We start from the raw sequence: 20,824 nt of genomic DNA, 5'->3' as shown, positions 1-20,824 counted from the left end.
AATAGGGCATACATGAATTTATTTATTTAGGCATTTTTATTCCACTTTACTTGTTTCATCTCAAGGTGGTGCACAAAGGTAAGAACAAGCTAAAACAATAAAAACAATAAGAATCCACCGAACAATAAAATATAGCAGCTGTCCAGGGCAAAAAAGAGCATGGTACCATCAACATTGGTATATGTTTAACAGGCACCAAAACAACAATAGAATTGGTGCCTGTCTTAGCTGACGGGGGAGATGGTTCCACAGAGTAGATGCCACCACAAAGAAGGCCCATTTCCTGGTTACCACCAAACATACTTCTCTCAAGTGTGGCACAACCAAGGGGCCACCTCAGCTGATAATAATGAATTAGTGGGACAGTATTTCCCCTTTTCTTTGGGACAGTCACTCAGGAGTGTTAGGGTAAGTTGTACATAATTTTTGTAAAACAGATTTAACATCTAGTTGCTCTACTTGTTGAAAAATTCTTATTTTGGCTAATTGGACTTGCTAATCTGTAGAGGGGAAGTGGGGGAGAAAATTACTTTCATGCATTTCCTGCTAATGAAACCATCCATTAATATAATCCTTGAATCACAGGTGGAGGGCCAAGTTATAGGAAGTGTGGGCGGCAGGCGCTGGAAGGGTGCTGCTAGCAGACCACGCCGGAATAGGGGGACACGGGACAGATGCATTATATCTATCCCATGTTCCGGGTCTGCTCAGAACCAGACGGAAACTGGGGGACGCAAGGTTCCTACCGACCTTCGACTGCTGTTATGTAATGCCAAGTCTGTGGCTCAGAAAACCTCGCTCATCCATGATATGATCTTGGATGGGCGCGCAGACCTGGCATGTATTACGGAGACTTGGCTGGACGAAGCCTCTGCTCCAATTCTTGAGGCCATGTGTCCGCCAGGTTTCCGTTATGCACAGCAGCCGAGGGTGGGAAGGGGGTGTGGCAGTCATCTATCGAGAGTCCTTGGTTTTTGCCAGACCTCCCCTCCATAGGACTCAAATTGTTGATTGCATGTACTGGAGGTTGGGCCCGAAGGGCAGTTTAGGGATCTTGCTGGTGTACCGCCCACCCCGCTGCACGGCAGATTCCCTGGCCGAGGTGCTAGAGGTGGTCTCGGCTGTACGGGCATTGTCCCCAGAGCTGGTAGTGCTGGGTGACTTCAACGTGCATGCCGAGGCCGCTCTCATAGGAGCCCCTCGGGATTTCCTGGAAACCATGGCTTCCTGGGAACTGTACCTAAGTAATACTGGGCCCACCCATGTAGCCGGTCATGCTCTCGACCTAGTATTTGTCCTGGGAGAGGAGAGAAGTGGTCTGAAGTTGGGAGTGATTCATGCCACTCCTGTGTCATGGTCAGACCACTACCTGGTAAATATGGACTTCTCGTTGCCATGCCCCCTCTGCAGGGGTGAACGACCTACTAAAATGGTCCGCCCCAGACACCTGATGGATCCGGATGGATTCGTGACTGCGCTTGGGGAATTGGAACCTGCTGAAGGTCGCCCGGTCGAAACCCTGGTGAAGGAGTGGAATGTGGGGATCACCAGGGCATTAGACCAGGTGGCTCCGAAACGTCCTCTCCCCCTGAATAGAACTCAGCTAGCTCCATGGTATACACCGCGGTTGCGTAGCTTGAGACAGGAGGTGAGACGACTAGAGCGCCGGTGGCGGAAATCCCACTCCGAAGATGTCCGGACACAGGTTAGAGCAGCAGTAGCTGCCTACCAAGTGGCAATAAAGGTAGGAAAGAAGGCTTTCTTTGCTGCCTCTAGTGCGTCTGCGGAGTGTTGTCCCAGGAGGCTGTTCCAGGTGGTCCGAAGCCTGGTTGGTCCAGTTGCTCAGGAACCCTTGGAACAGTCAAAGGCCTCCTGTGACCTATTAGCAAAACACTTCGCTGATAAAATCGAACACTTACGGAGCTCGATCCCGCACGCCGTGGACACAGTCGATGAACCAAAGTTGGCCAGTTGCAGGCCGGTAAATTGGGATCGGTTTCGGCTTCTCCCTTCTGAGGAAGTGGACAAGGTGCTTTCATCTGTGAAGCCAACCACTTGTCTTACTGATCCTTGCCCTTTGTGGCTCCTTGTGAGCTGCAGAGAGAAATTGGGCGAGGGGATCAAAGCGGTGGTAAACGCATCCTTGAAAGAGGGTGTGATGCCATCAGCCTTCAAGGAGGCAATTGTAAAGCCCATCTTAAAGAAGCCCTCCTTGGATCCCCAAGTGTTAGATAACTTCCGCCCAATTTCGAATCTACCATTTCTGGGCAAGGTCATTGAGCGAGTGGTGGCCAACCAGTTGTCAGCACACTTGGATGAAACGGATTATTTGGATCCATACCAATCGGGTTTCAGGACTGGTCACGGAACTGAAACAGCCTTGGTCGCTCTGGTTGATGATTTGAGGAGGGCATTAGATAGAGGAGAATCCACCTTTCTTGTCCTCCTCGATCTCTCAGCGGCTTTTGATACTGTCGACCACAGTATCCTTCTGCTTCGCCTGGAGGGATTGGGAATTGGAGGCACTGTATTACAGTGGTTCCGTTCCTTTCTCTGAGATAGGTACCAACAGGTAGCATTGGGGGAGGAGGTATCAGACCCTTGGCCTCTCAATTGTGGTGTGCCACAGGGCTCTATCCTCTCTCCCATGCTATTTAACATCTATATGAAGCCGCTGGGAGCAATCATCAGGAGATTTGGGCTGCAGTGTCATCAATATGCGGATAACACTCAGCTCTATCTCTCGTTTAAATCTTCACCAGAGTTGGCTGTGGAGACCTTGTCCAACTGCCTGGAATCCGTGAGTGGATGGATGGGAAGGAACAAGCTGAAGTTGAACCCTGATAAAACCGAGGTACTACTTGTGGGGGACAAGAGAAGGTTGGGTGACATTGACCTGAAGTTCAATGGGGTGAGTTTACCCCTAAAGGACCAGGTCCGCAGCCTTGGGGTTGTGCTTGATTCCAGGCTGTCCATGGAGGCTCAGATTTCGGCAGTGAGCCGGGCAGCCTGGTACCAACTACACCTCATACAAAGGCTGCAACCCTACCTTCCTGTTCATCAGCTCCCACTGGTGGTACACGCCCTGATCACCTCTCGTTTGGACTACTGTAATGCGCTCTACGTGGGGTTACCCTTGAAAACGGTCCGGAAATTACAACTGATACAAAATGCGGCGGCTCGACTACTTACGAATAGTCGCCGCCGAGATCACATCACACCAGTGTTGTTCGACCTACACTGGCTTCCAGTTGTTTTCCGAGCCCAATTCAAGGTGTTGGTATTGACCTTTAAATCCCTATACGGTTTCGGCCCAGTTTATCTCACGGAGCGCCTTCAACGCCACCAATTATGCCGCCCGACAAGATCGGCCACACAGGGCCTTCTCTCAATCCCGCCAACAAAAACAGCCAGATTGGCGGGTACAAGAGAGAGGGCATTCTCAGTGGCGGCCCCCACTCTTTGGAACTCCCTCCCACAAGATCTCCGGCATGCCTCTTCCCTAAATGTATTTCGGAAAGCCTTAAAGACCTGGCTTTTTCAGCAGGCCTTCGGGGTATCCGGGGAGGGTTAATCGATATAATTGTAATGCCTCCTGCCCAGTTTTAATATTGTTGTTGTAGATCTATTGTTTTTATTGTATTACTGTATTTTATTAATTGTATTTAATAATTTTGTAAGTCGCCTAGAGTGGCCATTGGCCAGATAGGCGACAAAAAATTAAATTTATTATTATTATTAATTAAGCAAAATGCAAGTTTAATTCTAGGAACGGGACTGCTTCCATACTGAGACAGGCACTGGATGGAAAAATACTGTTACAGCAGTGTTTTAGGTTTCTGCCTCTGTTGAAGTCAGAGAGCAAGGGAGCTGTGTGTTTGTTTTTAGATTAATAGTTGAAGTTCACTCATGTGGAAATAAAGCAGATTTAACTGTGACTAGAATTTGTCATTAAAAAGTCATTAAGGAAGCCGACCAGTGTAGTTCCTTCTCTCTTATCATTAATGACAAAACAATCTCTCTCTTAAAAAAGGGAAGGGGGGAAACACTATATTTTCACTTGGAAAATGGTGCAGAAGACATAATATAATAGAACTGTGGTGAAGTGAGTCAGTTTAGAGATTTATTGATCAATAAAGTAGACAATTACAGCTTGTTTATAAAAGGAAAAGTCCCTCCTTGGCCCTGCAAGCAACACTAAGACTCTAATAATGACAACTCTAGCATCCAGCTTGAAACGATAAAAGTCAATAGGAAGATATAGGATTTCAATAAAATTATGACACTAGATAAACTTACTGCAGGAACACATTTTCCCCAGGTATCTGACTTTAGTTAGATTTGTAACTTTAATTTCGTTTTCATTGATTTTGTGTGTGAGTGTTACAACTAATTAGAAAGTCACTGTCAAATCACACATCTTTGAAGTGTTTAAATGCAAATCCAAAAATAGAGACAATATGGAACAAAAGTCAAAGTGACTGTGTAGGTAAAACTAACACTAAAAAAACCCTGAAGCCGTTCAGCATTTATATTTTCAGGACATTTTTCTTTCTTTCCAAGGCCTCTGCCCTGTTTCACCCAGAAGGACATTGCATTTTCTTCTTAGGGGTGGCGGAGGAGGAACTACATAGAAAGTGTTAGTAGGTCCCTTAAAACAAGAAATTAAACAGAGAGGAACTTAGCTGCAATAGACGATTTCTATAACTGATTAGTTCTCCTTTTGATAGAATACACAAGTGTGTGGCGTGCAGAAGGGCCGTAGTCCCATAGTTAAGCCACCTCCTTTGCACACAGAAGGTTCCTGGTCCATGTTTGGCATCTTTAGGCAGAAAAGGCCCACTGCCTGAATCTGTGGAGAGCTGCTACTAGTTCCTGTAGATGATATTGAGCAAGATGGATCAGTGGCCTGACTCTGCATAAGGCAGCTTATAACTGAGGGACAGTGAATCTTCTGCATGTGGACGCACAGAGTCGGAAAGGTCAGGCCAGCTGTGGGTTTTTACATACAGGGGGTATAGAAGAAAAAAATGTTGGCTTTTCAGAGAGAGAGAGAGAGCACTCTCCTCCCAACCTCCCCTGAACTGGGAGGGTCAAAGGGCTTCACATGTAGGCTGCCAGGAAACTGGCAGCAGAAACGAGTGACCAGGCACAAGCCTTCCACCACGTGGGGCTGGGAGGATGAAAGGGGAAAGAGCCTGCTTAATTCAACCTTGACACTCTTGTCCACCACATCCCAATGTCTCTGCATTGCTGCTGATAATGGCATTGTCTGTGTCATTAATGAAACACTTCTTGCTGCGCCTCAGGAAGGAACCTGATGAACGGAGTCCAGTGCTGAAAGAGGTGCTGCCTTGAAGAGGGTGCTTGGAGAGGTAGCTGGCCTGATGCACTGAGCCACCCTCCTCTCCCAATTTATTTGGAATTTTATTCATTTATTTAGAATAACTTACAACATGATTAATCAAAGAATCCCTAAGTGGTATACATAAAACTATTTAAAACAATGATAAATATACAAATAAAATTGGAAAACAAACAAACCTAGGTATACATAATTTGTTTAGATGTCCTGGTACGCTTGCCAAAACTGAAAGGTTTTTTTAGCAGGTGTTTGATACAGCATAACAAGGGTGCCTGCCTAATGGTGCTAGGCAGAGAGTTCCAGAGTACAGGTGCTGCCACACTGAAATCTTGACTACTCACAGATGTAGAGTGAACATCATATGGTACCGGCAAGAGTGCAAGTTCTGCAGATCAAAATGGTTGAGTAGGCAAAGCAATCTTGTCCCAAGCTGTTAAGGGCTTTCTGTACCAATAGTAAGACCTTGAATTTGGCCCAGTTGCAAGTCAGCAGCCAGTGCAGAACTTAGAGCAGAGGTGTAATATGCTGGAAGGGTCTCACTTCTGCCAGCAGTTGTGCTGTAGCATTCTGTGCAAATTGCAGCTTGTGGACCAAGTGCAGGGGAAAGCCCCACATAGACTGCATTTGACAATAATGCAAACTTGAAGTTATTAAGAAGAGCCCTGCTAGATCAGGCCGATCTAGTCCAGCATCTTTTTATCACAGTAGCCGACTGAATGCCTCTGGGAAGCTCACAAGCAGATCATGAGCACAACAGCACTGTCCCCGATACCTTTTGCTTTGTTTCTATTTAGCAATTCATAGTCCTTATATGGACCTGTGTGTGTGTGCATGTGAGCACAATTTTTCTCTGGCTGATGGCTGAGAAATCTAGAGAAGCAGGTTTTGGACTGCTACATTGAGTTGCTTAGATTTTGTGAGGCTGCAGCACTAGCTAGCATGGTGTTTTCACCCTTATAACATTTTATTCACCTATATAGTTGTCAAATCTGAAGTTTACAAAGATACCGTATGCAATTGCTGAGTTATAACCCTTTTATCTGTTTAGCAGTGTACCATAAAGGCTTGTGAATTCTCATTCTGTAAAGGGGCTATAAAGTACTATTTGATTTCAAAGAGCAGTATATTTGTCTGCCACAAGAGAAAAATACCTTCCGAAAATATCCGTGAAGCTTGTAAGTTTGAGATCTTTAGACAGAGTTTATGGATTGGGAGATGCCCTCACTAAGCAGGCCATGCTGACCTGTCTTTCCTCTGCATAGCTTCGTTTGTGTCAACACTTGGAAGCAAAAGGAGTAGCTGGTGATGACATTTTGTCTGGTCCACTGTGAAAGCAGTTGTCTTTCCTGTTCTCCTTCATTAACTCAGTTTCTCTAGCCTGAAGCTGTCCCTCGGTTTTACCTGGTGAGCCATCACCGACCTTTCCTGTCCGACCGTTCAGTACCAAAAGCATTTCCAGCAGGTATTCCCACCTTGCTTCTCACACCGCCTTGAGTTTATACGCTCTTGCTCAGCCTTTCTCAGATACTAGGTTATTAAGCATTTCACATTTTGATAGCTAAGTTGAGGTGGCCCCAGGATTCAGGTAGGGGTGTGTGTGTGTGATCTGCTGACCTCACGAGTACAATTTCTGAAGTGCAACTTCTTTGAATGGGTTGGGGATAACAGAAGCTCCTTTTGAGACCCTGTTTTATGTAGGCAAAATATATCAGGTTCTCTTGTTAGGCTTCATCTCCAGAGAGAAGGCTTACAAGAGAAGTTATTTGGTGCTCCTAAGTTAGCAAACATGGACAGATTTATGTCAACAATCTACAGGACTATAGCGAGAAGAGAGAGTTTAGATCACAAAGGTCCTTCCTCAAATTTGACTGTGTACAGTGAGGGAGTGTCTGCTGTCTGAATTACAGAAGTACTTGACTAGGGCTGTTGATTGTCCAGGGTGATATTGTTTATTTGTAGTATAATATGCAATTATCAGGAGGCTAGAGGTGGGACTGCTGAAGTAAGGCAAAGGTGGTTGCCTCAGATGTCAAGAGTGGGAGGCAGATCTGACTCATGGAGTACAATTCACATTTGCTGAACTCCTGTTCTCTTCATTGTAGCTTCCTCAGGAGATGTGCATATTAATTGGACGGGGATACCATTTGTGTGTGTGTACGCTATCAAATTGTAAACGGAATGACTTAGCGGTCACAGTCCCTGTGCTCATAGCCTGTCTGGTTGCTGTGTCAGGGTTCATTTTATCTTTTCTTTTCCGAGTAGCGTGTTCCTACTTTTCTATGAAACCATATTCATATCGGGCAAAGAATCTTCAAGAACTATTTCTGTTGGAGCTCTGAGTCTTTTTTTTTTTTTACTGTCACTGTGTTTCATAACATGGCAGAGGCTGTCCACATATCCCTCTGTGATCTACATGCCTCCTTAGCTAAAGACTTTATTTAAAGTGAATCTATTTCCTCATTTCAATATTTTTGTTTAATTATTATTGTCAGTGCTGGTTTAAGTGGTATGGAAACAGAACTGAACAGTGGGAAAGCTGCCTAGTCTCCAGGAGGAACAGTAATGAAATATTCCAGCTTGAACAGGTAGCCAGCATAGACTGAATAAAAAAGTTAATTCTTTTTCTTTTGCCCATGTCAACAGGCACGTGATGGAATGAGAGCCATTCTGGATTCCTATGACAGCGAGCTGAACCCATCAGAGCATTCTCCTCAGCTGAACTTTCGTGTGCGGGAGGCTGAGGACATGGTGCAGAAAATACAAGAACACTGTACTGAAATGGAGGTAATGTGGAGACACCATATTCAGATGCTTTCTCAGCTTCAGAATAGTGACCTACTTCACAGGGTGGTTGTGAAGTACATTAATGGCTATTAGCCCTGTTAGGTCCATAAAAGGCTTCACATAAGGGGGGATGGGGGCAAGCCGGACCCGCCTGAGGAGCTGAACATGCAAGCAGCTGGGCGGCCACGCCATGCCACGTCAGAAAACCAGAGATCCAGGTGATGGGGGTGATTTGGCCAGGAAGCTGGAGAGCACCCCCCAAAGCCGGAGACTCAGGCCGAAAACCGGAGGTCTGGTAATCCTAGGAAGGAAGAAGGGGGAGAGGGGAGCAGAAGGAGTGGGAGGAAGAAGGAGGGGATTGGAAGGGTAGGGGAAGGGGTGAAGGGAGGGAGGAGGAGGGGAGGGCAGGTTTGATCATTTGCATACCTATTGAGTTCAATGGGATTTACTCCTGTGCAATCATGCTTGAAAATGAAATGGACTGCCTTCAAGTCAATTCCGATTTACGGTGATTTAGGGTTTTCATTGTAAATAGTATTCAGAGGTGGTTTACCATTGCCTTCCTCTGAGGCTGAGAGGCAGTGACTGGCCCAAGGTCACCCAGTGAGCTTCATGGCTGTGTGGGGATTTGAACCCTGGTCTCCCAGGTCATAGTCCTAGGATAGGTAAAACTGACCAAGGGGGAGGAGGAGGAGGAAGGAGGGAATTGGAAGGGGATGGGGAGGGGAAGGGAGGGGTAAAGGAAGGAAGAGGGAGGGAGGAGAAGGGGAGACCAGGTTTGATCATTTGCATGCTTTTGAGTTCAGTGGGATTTACTCTTATGCAATCATGCTTAGGATAGGTGAAACTGACCTGGGGGAGGGGTGTGGGGAGGGGAGGAGATTGGGTGGATGGGCACTGGGCACAGAGGAAGCCCCTTTCCTTTCCAAAAGGAAAACATTGTGAACAGTATCATTCTTTTTCAGGGTTCCCCCACCTTTTTATTCTATAGCATGCACATGTAGCATACCACCCACATTTAAACCAAAACTGTCCCTGGCCACATCCACACCAGACTGTTATTTCACTTTAGGCAGTCATGGCTTCTCCTTAAGAATCCTGGGAAGTGTAGTTAGTGAAGGGTGCTGAGAGTAGCTAGGAGATGCCCTGTTCCCCTCACAGAGCTTCAATCAGAGCAGCTGACTGTTCAACCGCTCTGGCCCCTGCAGCTCTGTCAGGGGAATAGGAGTCTCCTCTCAGCACCCTTCACAAACTACACTTCCCAGGATTCTCTGGCCGAAGCCATGGGTGTCTCACGTGAAATCAAAGTCTGGTGTGGGTGTGGCCCCCTGATTAGGCAAGCCCAGCAGCTGGGAGTCTGGCCTTAGAACACTGACAGTTGGTTCTTAATGAGCATGCCCAACATTTTCATTCAGTTCAATGCAAAATTTCTTAAATTAATTAAAAATCAGCCAGGCATTTTTTTAACTTTTAAACTGCAGAAGATGAAGGTCAGAGTACGGGGCAAGGTGAGTAACAGGATTACAGGTACTCTGGCTGATTTTTAATTAATTTCAACCGATTATGAGAACTGACAGAAAAAAAGTCCAGTTGGGGTCTGGTTTTTCTCTCTTTTCACACTTTGAACTCTTGATTCTCTCTGTTTTGTGTATTGCCATGAAAATTTAGAGGGTTGTTAAGCAAGTTTTTCTGAGTTCAGGACTATAAGTTTTGTAAGGTTTTGTTTTGAAATGAGCTTATGGGAAGGATCAGAGTGGCATGCGGGGTATTTTCAGTTTAACATTGCAGGATGCAAAAAATCCATGGTGACTATAGTATACAGCTACTCTTGTGGCTGTATAATTTGAATGGGAGGAAGTTAGTAAAAGATTCACTCAGTCTTCAGGGTGGGGAGAATCAATCAGTACAGCTTCATTTTTGCTTTGAAGATTGTCTTTTTAGGCAACTTGCTGTAGTTTCCCCCTGCAATGCGTGCTTCATTTAGTTTTTAGTTCTCCAACTGTTTTTTGTTAAGGTGGCTTTAATACCCCTCTTCAGTAAATCTCAGTAAGGTGGTTCTGTTGTTAGCCCTCCAGATTTCACACCTTTATGCTTATGGGAAAAAGTTCTTTTCTGTTACCAATCTGTTCTGTCTCCTCCAAAGGAAGCATGTGAGTAGGGGGGATCTTTTTTTAAAAAGTAAAAAATAAAAAAAGTTTTAGAAACATTTCATTGAATCTAGCAGATGTTCTCTGTTAGACAGAACAATATCAAATTATAATGTGCTACTAGCTGCTGATGCAATGTGGTGGTGGTGGTGAGGGGAGCATGAGAGGAGTTGCATCTGAGAAATAGGGAGCCTGGACATTTGTTCCTAAAATCCAATATAAGGCAAACGTAAAACTTTACCTATAGGGTGTGCTACAGGATAGACAACAGAAATCCCATACAGATGATTTCCTCAATGTTGTCTTTACACTTTTGCATCAGTCCAACTATCCTCATACCTAACTTTGACTCATTTTAAGCCACTGAATTTCCCTTCAAGACTTTATTGATCAAATGTTTCATAGAACATGATTAGTGCCTTTCATAATTCCCTATTCTTCTTTTTGTCATCTTTTTCAAATTCTTGTTAAAATAAATGAAGATTTCATTTTGCTCCCTGTGTTTCTTTTTGTTTTCTTTTTCTTTCCTTTGTGTAAAACAACCCTGTTCTCTGTATTGCATGATGTAATGAGTTCTTTAGAGGAAGAAAATGAAACTAAATGACACATCTTCTCTTTTGCCAGACCGGAGTGGAGGACACTCTGTCGACAGGGATGATCCACCTTCTGGGAGTGACAGGCAGGGTCCTTTGCAATCTTCTGACTCCTTCAGGGGAAGGAGCCACCCCCCTCCCCAAACTGACCCTCTCTGTGGTTGAGACAGGATGAGGGTTTGGCTTGCTCTGCAGCCCTTTCTGGTCTGCTGTTCTAGATGTTGTTTGATTTGTAAGTTATTTTTAATGCTGCTTTTCATGTCTAAGACCCTTTAGAAGTGGCTCACAATAAAAACACAACAAGATACAAAAAATGACAGCATGAACAAATCCAAATCTTTAAAACCCCATAAAATTAGTCATTTTCAAATATAAGAGGTAACAGATGGACCAGGTTCATACTAGATGTTATCTGCATGATGGAGATTTTGGCCGAATAAAGCCCTGGTCTAAGGAATAGATGAACAAGAGATTAGCTTCTGTTACTTGGACAGTCAAGACACCTGTGATTATATGGATTCATTTGTGCTTCCTTGACACTTTCTGAGTGCGCTCTTCATAAACAAGGTTTGCCTTTTGACATAAGTTCATGACAACTGTTTTGAGAAAGCCCTGTTAAATTTAGACTTGGAAAGGTTAACACCAGTAACGCGTCATTATAAATGTAACTTCATTAATAGTCTTTTCATTACAACACATTTGGCTCGGCATGAAACATTAATGAAGAGAGATTTGCAAGGGAGACTCATGCTGACACCTTCAATAGTCCACAACATCTTTTACACTGAGAGATTTATACTGTCTAGGCGCTCCACATGTACTCTAATCAGTTAATTACGAGCCTGGCAGTTTCCACACATCAAATGCCGTATGTTCTAGTTTTGTTCTCCCAAGAGAATTTCCTTTTTTGGGGGGTGGAGTCTGCTGGTGACCTGAAAACTCATCAGCCAAGTATCTTCCCCTTTCCTCAGCCCCTAATAGCTGTGGCACATCTGCTGACACTGGCATCTGGGCACTGCCAATGCTTGCAGTAATCACAATAAAATAGACCTCTGCGAAGTATTAGACCTGTTCCCCTGTTCTCTTGTGGGCTTTAAAATTTGCACACAGATGTGATAAAGGATTTATCTGTGCTGCTTACAGATTCTTCTCCTTACGCTAGCAGTCTTTGTGCCAATCCTTGCCTAACATCTTTGTAGCATCTCATTTCTCATCATGATCATCATGATCATCATGATCATCATCATCATCATTATTATTATTATTATTATTATTATTATTATTATTATTATTTCATCATCGTCATCTTTTCCTTTCCCTTTCTCCCGAAGGAATCCTTTTTTCCCCTCTAAGGCAAAACTTTGTATAAATCAACTTTCAAATCCACCACATGGGCTTTCCATGCATTGTATGAACTGCAGCTAGGGATTTATTCATTCATCCCAGTTACTCATTAGTTGCTTCTCAGGGCCAAGCCCTCACAAAGCAACATACACACAGAGAGAAACAAAAAATAGACAATTAGGCAGGATTTGAAACAGTGAGCAGACATAGACAAATGGATGCATGAGAGATACTGAACCAGATCACCAAAATTCAGATGATTACATCTGAAGTAAAACACAAAAAACCAGATATACACATATATTGGGTCTGTAACTATATACTAATAAACTAACTAGCTAACACTACACACATACAAAACAGATTTGTGAGAGTGCCCTTCTACTTGAGCAATCTCTGGCTACCTTGTATCAATAAAGTGGCAGTGAAATGTGTGTTGTGTGATGAAGCCAGATGACATTCTATGATAGGGATGGCGCCTCTTACCTGTCAAACAGGCAGTATCCTTAGAGCCTTTTCACCTCCTTTCCAGGTGGATGAGTCATCCTGCTCAACAAACCAACCCTGCCTGTGGTTGATGTAAATTGGGCCTTCTGTTTTGTGAGTGAGTGTGCTAGCCTTTTGTCCTTGTTTCTTCTCTCTCTTTTGTGTGTGTTTGGTTGGGAACTTAGGGTGCTTGACTTGTTTATTCTCCCTTTCTTCCTGCATTAGTTTCTCTCCTGTGTTTTTTCCATCCCTGGTTTTCGCATAGTTCATTCCTTCCTCTTTCTACCCCCTTTGTGTCTGTGGCTTAGTTGTGGTTGGAGTGTTCCCAAGGGCCAGTTTAGGCACTTCATGGCTGCTCCGAGTGCACCCTGCAGTACTCTGGCAGCTGACAGAGGAAATGCAGGCTTAGAGCGGTGGTTGTCACCAGCTGCAGTTTTTCTGCGAGTCCACCATTTTGGGTGAACACCTGTGGCTGGGCAGTTCCTCTTCCTCCAGTTGGTGGGCAATTCCTGCAACCTTACAGAACTGAGCAAGATTGCTAGGTGGCTCCCCACCCTCTTTTCCCTTTTTTTCCACTGTTGTGTTCTGTTGGGGGTTTGGCTTACAAACTTTCCATTTCTGTTTGTCCCTGTGGGTGCTTGTTGATGATGGGGTAGTTGCAGTGCATTTGTTTGCAGGCGTATTTTGGTGATTTCCCACCTTTTTTATTTGTATACACAGTGAAGAGCCTTTCACTATGGCACCTTTAACTTTGTCCTTGGCTTCACATCGAAGCATTGGCCAGGAGGGTGATGATTATGATTCTAGTGGCTCTCCACATGGTGTATCCCTGGCTTCCAGTAAGGTCACCAGAGGGGTAAGTGGGGCTTCTTCACCCAAGAAGATCCCCCCCCAACTGCCAAGGAGACAGTCCCCAGATTTCCTGAATTGGTTGTGTGGTTACATTTCTCTGGAGATCAAGAATTCCTTTCCTCAGTGGGGCAGGAATCATTCTGGTGCCAGGAAAGCCCATAAAAGCAACGTTAGCACAAGTCCCATTCTAAGAGGCAAAGGGGAAGGTCTTACAAATCTTTTTCCTCTGACAGTTCTGTGTGGTCTCCTCTTCTCACTCACCCTCTGGAGAACCTTCCACTAAGAGATCCAGGGATGTGCCTGCTACTCCCTACACCTCCCCGTAGGGCTGTGGCTCTGCTATATAGGTTACCTCTACCCCCCCCAGTTGGAGATGGGGTTCTATTCCTTATTTGTCTTCATCTCAAATAGACAACTCAGGTGCAGGGGACCTGGTCATTGGGGAACCCAGTGCTGCTTCAAATATGTATCCCTCTAGCCCCAGTGTTCCTGTGGAGGAGGGTGAACTCTCAGGGGAGGAATTTGAGGCTATGCAGCCACAACCTTGCTTTTCATGGCTGAAAAGTCTTGCTTGATCAAGACACAGAGGGTGCTTCAGCTCACTGGGAAGGGGATCACTCCTGTACAGGTCTCCCTTCCTTAGTGGGTGCTAAGAAGGCTTTTTCATCTGCTTCCAACTGAACTGTACCCTTTCCTGATATCTTTGACTCAGCTTGGAAAGCTGCATGGGCCCACTCAAACAACCCTAAATTGGTGTCTTGGGTGGCAAAGATACATTATATATCGCATGAGCATATTAGGCAACAGTTGCACTTTCCAGCAGTGGATCCACCAGTAGCAGCTCTGGCCTGCTCCTCTGTGATTCCTTCAGAGGGGGACGGGGGCCCTAACGAAGCCTGCAATAAGCAAGTAAATAACTCTTTCTTGGGGTTTTTAGGCTTATGTGGTGTCCTTTAAGGCTTCTGCCATAGCATCCGTGTTTGCTAGAGCAGTCTTTATTTGAGTGGATGAATTGTGTGCAGAAAAGGATGTGCCTTTTCTGCCAGGGCACAAATAATTTAAAAGCCAGTTGGCTCAGCTGCATGTCAATAAAAGGGACAGGATGTCAGCTCAATCCGCAAGTGTTTACCAAGGTGTTGGATCAAATAGGTCAACCTGCAGTGGACCTCTTCACCATGGTGGAGAATGCTCAACTCCCAATGTTCCTCTGTCATCAACTGTCTCTAGTGGCTTGGGGAAATGACATGTTGGAGTTGGATTGGCTGGACAGCCCACTGTATGCATTTACCCCCATTCAGTTTGATTGAGCAAACAGTGAGGAGGGTTCAGGTTTTGAAAGCAGATGCCATTCTGGTGGTACCATAGTGGCCACAGAGACCCTGGTTTCTGGATCTGGTGAACCTCTCCATCTGGGACCCGTGGCTTCTCCTGCTATTGCAGGATCAATGGTATCTCCTTGGTCAGATATCTTCCATCTGGCAGCATGGTGGCTGAGAGATTCTGGCTAACTCAGAGGGATTTCTGTGAGTCCATCATTTTAGGTGAACACCTGTGGCTGGGCTGGATTCTTGTAGGAAAGCTTCCACCAACAAGGTGTATTCTTCCACCTGGAAAGCCTTTCTGTCCTGGTGTGGCCAGTCCAATGTGCAACCTGCTTCCATGAATGTTAAAAATATCTTAGGATTCCTCCAGACTAGAGTTGATAAAGGCCTGGGTGCTAATACCATTAAACGGCAGGAGGCCACTCTTAGTAGTGTTTATTCAGACTCAGGTTGGTGTAACCACTCTTTAAGTGTTTCATTAGAGTCTGATCTCTGCTTTGGTAGTGCATAGTTTCCAGCATGGAACCTAATTGGGTTCTTTCAGCACTGACATTGTCTCCCTTTGTGCCCATGACATCCTGTCCACTTAATCTCTTAACACTCAGAACAGTTTTTCTGGTTGTGATTATCTGTACACACAGGGTTTCAGAGCTGGGAACATTATTCTCCAATCCCCAGCTTTGTGTTTTTCTCCAGGAGAAAGTGGTGTTGCGTCCTTATCCATCCTTCCTGCCTGCCCAAATTTCATTCTGTGTTTCATGGATCTCAGGAGGTAGTGCTTCACTTTTTCTCTAAGCTGCCCTGTCCCCAGGAACACAGGTCGCATTCCTTGGATGTTTTTTTGTCTGGATAGGACTCTTGTGTTTTGGAAGTCTGAGTCTTTTTGTTGTTTTCCCAGGGAAAGAATGTTTTGTCTTCTTCCATGTCCCAGTGATTACAGAAGACTGTCATCCAGGCTTACAAGGCATTGTGGCAAGGACCCTCCTTCTGATGCACTCACTTGGGGGGCCCATCGCATTGGCTGCCTTTAAGGGCAGGATTTTTGAGTTGGTCTTTTTCATGGCAGCAGTTTGGGCTTCTCCACATACGTTTGTGAAACATTACAAAATAGATTCATTTGTACCTTCAGACGCCGCCTTTGGTAGGAAGGTTCTCCAGAGAGTGATTTTGCATTAGTTGGGGAGCAGAGGAATCCCACTTGTACTTTATGGACACCTGTTATATCCCTATCATAGAATGTCCTCCAGCCTTATCTCACAAAAATGGATTTTTTTCTTATTGTGAATTTCTGTTTGGAGGTAAGGATGGAGCATTTTCTATCCTCCACTCCTTCCTCTGCTTTACCCTCTGATGGCACATGATGTTTAGCTTTGCCTTGTCTTGTTGGAACTTTTTTAGGTTTAGCTTCAGCCTGTTTTCATCTGTTTTTCACTACCTTGCTGTGAATGATTTTTGTTGTCTCCTGTTGTGGCCTGTGTTCTTCTTTCTCCATTCTCAGTGCTTAGGCTGGATTATCAGTGTGGGAAAGCAGCACTTTGTCTGTTGCCTGTGAAGTTGAGGGGTTGTCTTGCTCTGCCAGTTTGGTCTGGTGGATGGAATGACTCCTCCTGGAGAGGAAGTGAAAGGCGCTAAGAACCTGCCTGTTCTGAGCAGTAGGAGACATCATCCCTATCCTATAATGTCCTCGATCCTCATCTCCAACAGAAATTCATGGTAAGAAAAAATCTGTTTTTCTCTTAAAATTTTTCCAATCTTCATAAACACATGGTTTGATTATTCAGTTATTGTACACACATTTCATTATATTGTACAAAACAGGAGTGAATCTTTTGAGCGTGTGCGCACACACCCTACCTATCTTAAATATATTTATATCCTATTAAATGAAAATAGAATACAGAAGCCACAAAATAACACACAAGCAGTGCAGAAAGCAATGCTTCAACTGCCTTCAGAACTACCTGTTCTTGTCCTTCTGACCAAACAGACCCCTTGCTTTTGTGGTCAACATTTGGCAAAGATTAAACCATGATCTGTAATCTTCCTTGTATGTATCTCACCTTTCTGGCTGTACTGTCTGGGGCCAATATTTCCTGCATCATCCCTGTTGGCAAGCTCCGTTTTTACCCTTTGACATCCCCCCTCATTTTCTTTCCTTATTTCATGTATTTTAATTTTAGAGTGATTTGCACAGATCTTCAGCAGCAACTTTTACAAAATGTTTGCAAATATAAGGATTGTGTGTGCTACTTAGCATTGCTATTCCTGTAATACAGCCAAAGAAACGGAGATTGTGGGTTTTCTCAAGATGGTGTACGTGTGTGTCCCCTGAACCAGCTTCAAAATCAAGGAGGGGGGAAGCTGTTTGGGAAATTCCTTGTGGGAGTCAAGTCACTGGAAAACATAAGAGGAGTTGTATGGTTGTGTGCAGAGACTTTTTAATTGACTGAAGTTGTGCCATTAAGGCAATTTAATTAAAATTTCTATAGCTTTGTGTGGTAGTCTCGCTTGCTGCGGAAAGTAATGTGTATTCAGATAGCTCTTCATTTGGGAATTGCTTAGCAACCTAGTATAAAAAAGCTTATTAATTCTCTCTGAGGGACAGGGGTGCATCATGGACTTTGGGAAGGTCCTTTTCTCTAGTGGAAAACAAGAGGTACACTCAGACTTTCAGCTTCTCTCAATGCTAGTCTTTTGATGAGACCAGTCTGTGCTCTGCTTGCAGAGAGATGGCCCTATATTAATTTGAGTGGAATAACTGCAATCCTGCAGCCTTCTGAGTTACCATCTCTATGTGGTACACGTGCAAGACAAGCATCTAGTTGATAGTCTACATCAGGGATGGAGGACAAATTCTTTTGATGCACTTTTCACAGTGTTCCGATGCAATTTGATGTTGCCAAACTTGCTTGCAGCTCAGAATACAGCTTCCAGTCATATTATGTACTTATCCAGACTTTGTGATGCGGTCTCAGTGTGTAAAAAGTGCATATAAAATGCATACAAAATATTTTATGGTAAAATGCACAGAGAAGCATTGAAAAATTCATATTTTATGCTAAAAGTGTGTGTGTTACATTGAAAAGTGTGTACACAATGCGTACACTTTAAATGTAGGCCTCTAGTATGTTCTTTCAAAAAATCGGCACAAGGCAGGATGGAATGGGCCAATGACTGAGCACCAGCAAAAGTGACATAGGAAAAAGTTAGGCTGTGCAGCCCTTTACTAGTCTACACTTCCAAGAGGCATTCTGAGATAGATGCCTTTATCAAGAAGATACTGCCAAAGCAGGTACATTTTGCAATATTCAAATTTGAACATAGGTGATTCCTTCTAGTGGGAGGGAGCGACCACAAAAACGTCTACCTTTGTACTCCTACCGGTGCGTAAATTGTGTTAATGAGAGTGTGACTTTATGGGAAAATGTAATCTCTGAAGTGTTCAGAAATTAGGACCGCTGTTTTCCCCTCCCATCCAGAACCTGTAAGTCTCTACTGCTCTTCTGTTCTGGAGGAAGAATTCAGTTTATATAGGTAGATCACCTGTCACTGTTTACTTTTTTGAGCTTGGCTATTCTCTTCAAAAGTGCCTTGCTCATATCCTGACTAATCTTAATCTCCTCCTTCCATTTTAAGAGGCTGAGCCAATCGATTGCTCAGTATTCTTATCCTGCTGTAACCCAAGACATTCTCCCCAACACCCCTGATTCTGTATTTTATAGTGATCTCTTGCTCAATTTGCACAATTATTCTCATTGATTTTTGTTTTATTTCCTCAAGAACATACTCTGGTTGTGCTGTCAGGCAAAGCTGCTTCAAAGGTCCGAGCATGTAACAGGGTTCAGTCTAAATCTGTGGTGTGCTTTGCACCTTACTCTTGCTGAGAAATCTGACTAGACCGGGACTTCCAGTAAATTAAATGGCACTGGGGCTCAAGGAGTGTAAGGTCACAGTTGGAAATGCTTGTAAAATGTCTCTGCTATCTCTACTGACATAAGCTTATGTATGCATGTATGCTTTCTTTTAACATGTTTGAGCAAGTGCTTGCTTAACAGATGCTTACATCTTCATTTAGGCAGGCTTCCATAAGTTTAAAGGTTTATTTATTGATCCTGTGTAAACTAAGAGTGGTGAACACATCAGGAGCACAGCTGGTTTGTAATTGAGGTTTTGCAAACCTCCAGTTCCTTTTTTGTCAGCTGCCTAGCTAGAGATGTGAAGGCCCAGAAAAAAACTGGGAAAATTAGGGAAAAACCTGGGTTTTTTGCATTTTTTCCCAAAGCCATTTTTGGTTTTTTTCCCCAAAAAATTGAAAAAAAAGAAAAAATGGGTTATGGAATGTTTTATTTTAGCATGATGAATAAAATGTTTCATTGACTCTTGGTCCCCCCTTTTCTCTGTTTTTTTAATGGGAATGGGTGCTTTATGTCTGCTTGACATTGTGGAGGACTAGTGGAGACATAAATAATTTTCTTTGTTATTAATGTTGATGGTTTCTTTTTCTTTTAATTTTTTTTTTGCCTGCTCCTAGGGGAGCTCGATGGCGGCATTGTGCCCTGAAGAGGGTTTTTAAGAGCCAGCTGATAAGTCACAGTTCCTTGTATTAGTGATCTGAAGTTTTGAAAGAACTTTAGAATGTAGGTAAACCTCGAGTAGCCTCACCCAGAGAGTGTTAGGAAGCAGGGAGTGTAAATCCCCTGTACCTCATGACAAGAGAAGTCTTGAGAAGGCACAAACTTCAATCATGGCATATCCATTCACTGATAGATTAGTTGGCTGCCTTCCATAGAGTCAGTGAAAGGGAGCTTGTAGATGGACAGTTTGTCATCTGTGAAACAAGAAATGGAGAGTCTGCAGCTCAGGATAAGGAGACTGCTAAAGAAGCAGAAGCAGATGTAGAAAGACCAAGCCAAAGATGTGGAAGAAGACCCCGAGAGACCCAGAAACCCCACCAAGGCAACAACAGCCAGTCAAACAGAGAAGGTCCAACAGAATATATGAAGACCAGTCCCAAAAGCATTGTCAATTGAGACCATAGGTGAAAGCACCATTGTGCTATGGTGAATAAAAGAATCCTGAGTTTCATGAGCGATGTGCCACCTGGGAAGCAAGAGCAGTAAATGCCTTCACTCCTGGGAAAGGGGAAGGCCGAGGAAGGAATTTCCGGTGTTCCAAAAATCAGTTATAGAACCCAGCCAATCAGCTGTGGAATCAAAGGCTGTTCTGCATGTACACACCATACTTCAAGAGGAAGGTGGCAAGGATACCACAGAAGTTCCATGAGAAGAACAAGAACAAGAAGAAAGGTCCAAGGATTGACTTAATGTGACGTTTATTTAAGGAAGCCAGTCATATGCAAGACTTGGAAAATTATACCTATTATTTGTAATACAGAAGTAATACGACCCACGAGAACAAAGCAGGTCACGTCACAGTTCAAGATCAGGGTCCAGAGTAGCAAGATACAGGAGAGGTCACAGTCCATGGTAAGAAATTAGGGAAGTCCAGTCCAGAGCTAGGCAGCAAGGTGGGCCAAGAAGCTGGGTATCGGATGCTGATCTAGTAACTCTGCAGCCAAGATTGAGCACTTTTATACAGGATCTTCCTTAGCCTCATCCTCTGCACAGGTGCTTGTCATCTGGGCTAATTGAAAGTTTTGGTTTACTCATGAGGAGCAGCCCTTTTCAAGAGTAGTCCGGTACTCCTGAGGAGAGCCTGGCTCCCAGATGGGCACTCCAGCATTTAGCCACTGCCCTGTCATGCGCCTTCATGAGCTGGTGCTGTGTAGGACATGGAGATGGCTCATCCTCCATCTCTGCCTCTGAGTTTTAGCCTTCCCTGCGAGGTGCTAGAAGATCTGCAAAGGTGGAGGGCCTGGGCTCAGTTTTTCTCTCCCCTGATCCCACCTGGTCCTCTGCACTGTTCCTCGTG

General features: G+C 44.3%; 1 protein-coding gene across 7 annotated transcripts in view; it reads left to right on the top strand.

The window, feature by feature from the left end:
* Positions 1-20,824, top strand: part of MAD1L1 (mitotic arrest deficient 1 like 1) — a 604,081-nt gene that overhangs the window by 246,284 nt on the left and 336,973 nt on the right. For all 7 annotated transcript variants that reach the window (XR_009759370.1, XM_061599459.1, XM_061599461.1 and 4 more), the window contains one exon: positions 8,009-8,149. Coding sequence is in view for 6 of the 7 variants with exons in the window: in XM_061599459.1 (XP_061455443.1) it covers positions 8,009-8,149 (141 nt within the window). In the remaining variant the exon portion in view is untranslated. The remainder of the gene's footprint in view (positions 1-8,008; positions 8,150-20,824) is intronic.

This window comes from Rhineura floridana, chromosome 17 (assembly GCF_030035675.1).
Source record: "Rhineura floridana isolate rRhiFlo1 chromosome 17, rRhiFlo1.hap2, whole genome shotgun sequence".
NCBI lineage: Eukaryota > Metazoa > Chordata > Lepidosauria > Squamata > Rhineuridae > Rhineura > Rhineura floridana.
Note: the sequence above shows the minus strand (reverse complement) of the source record. Positions and strands in the feature narration are given on the sequence as shown.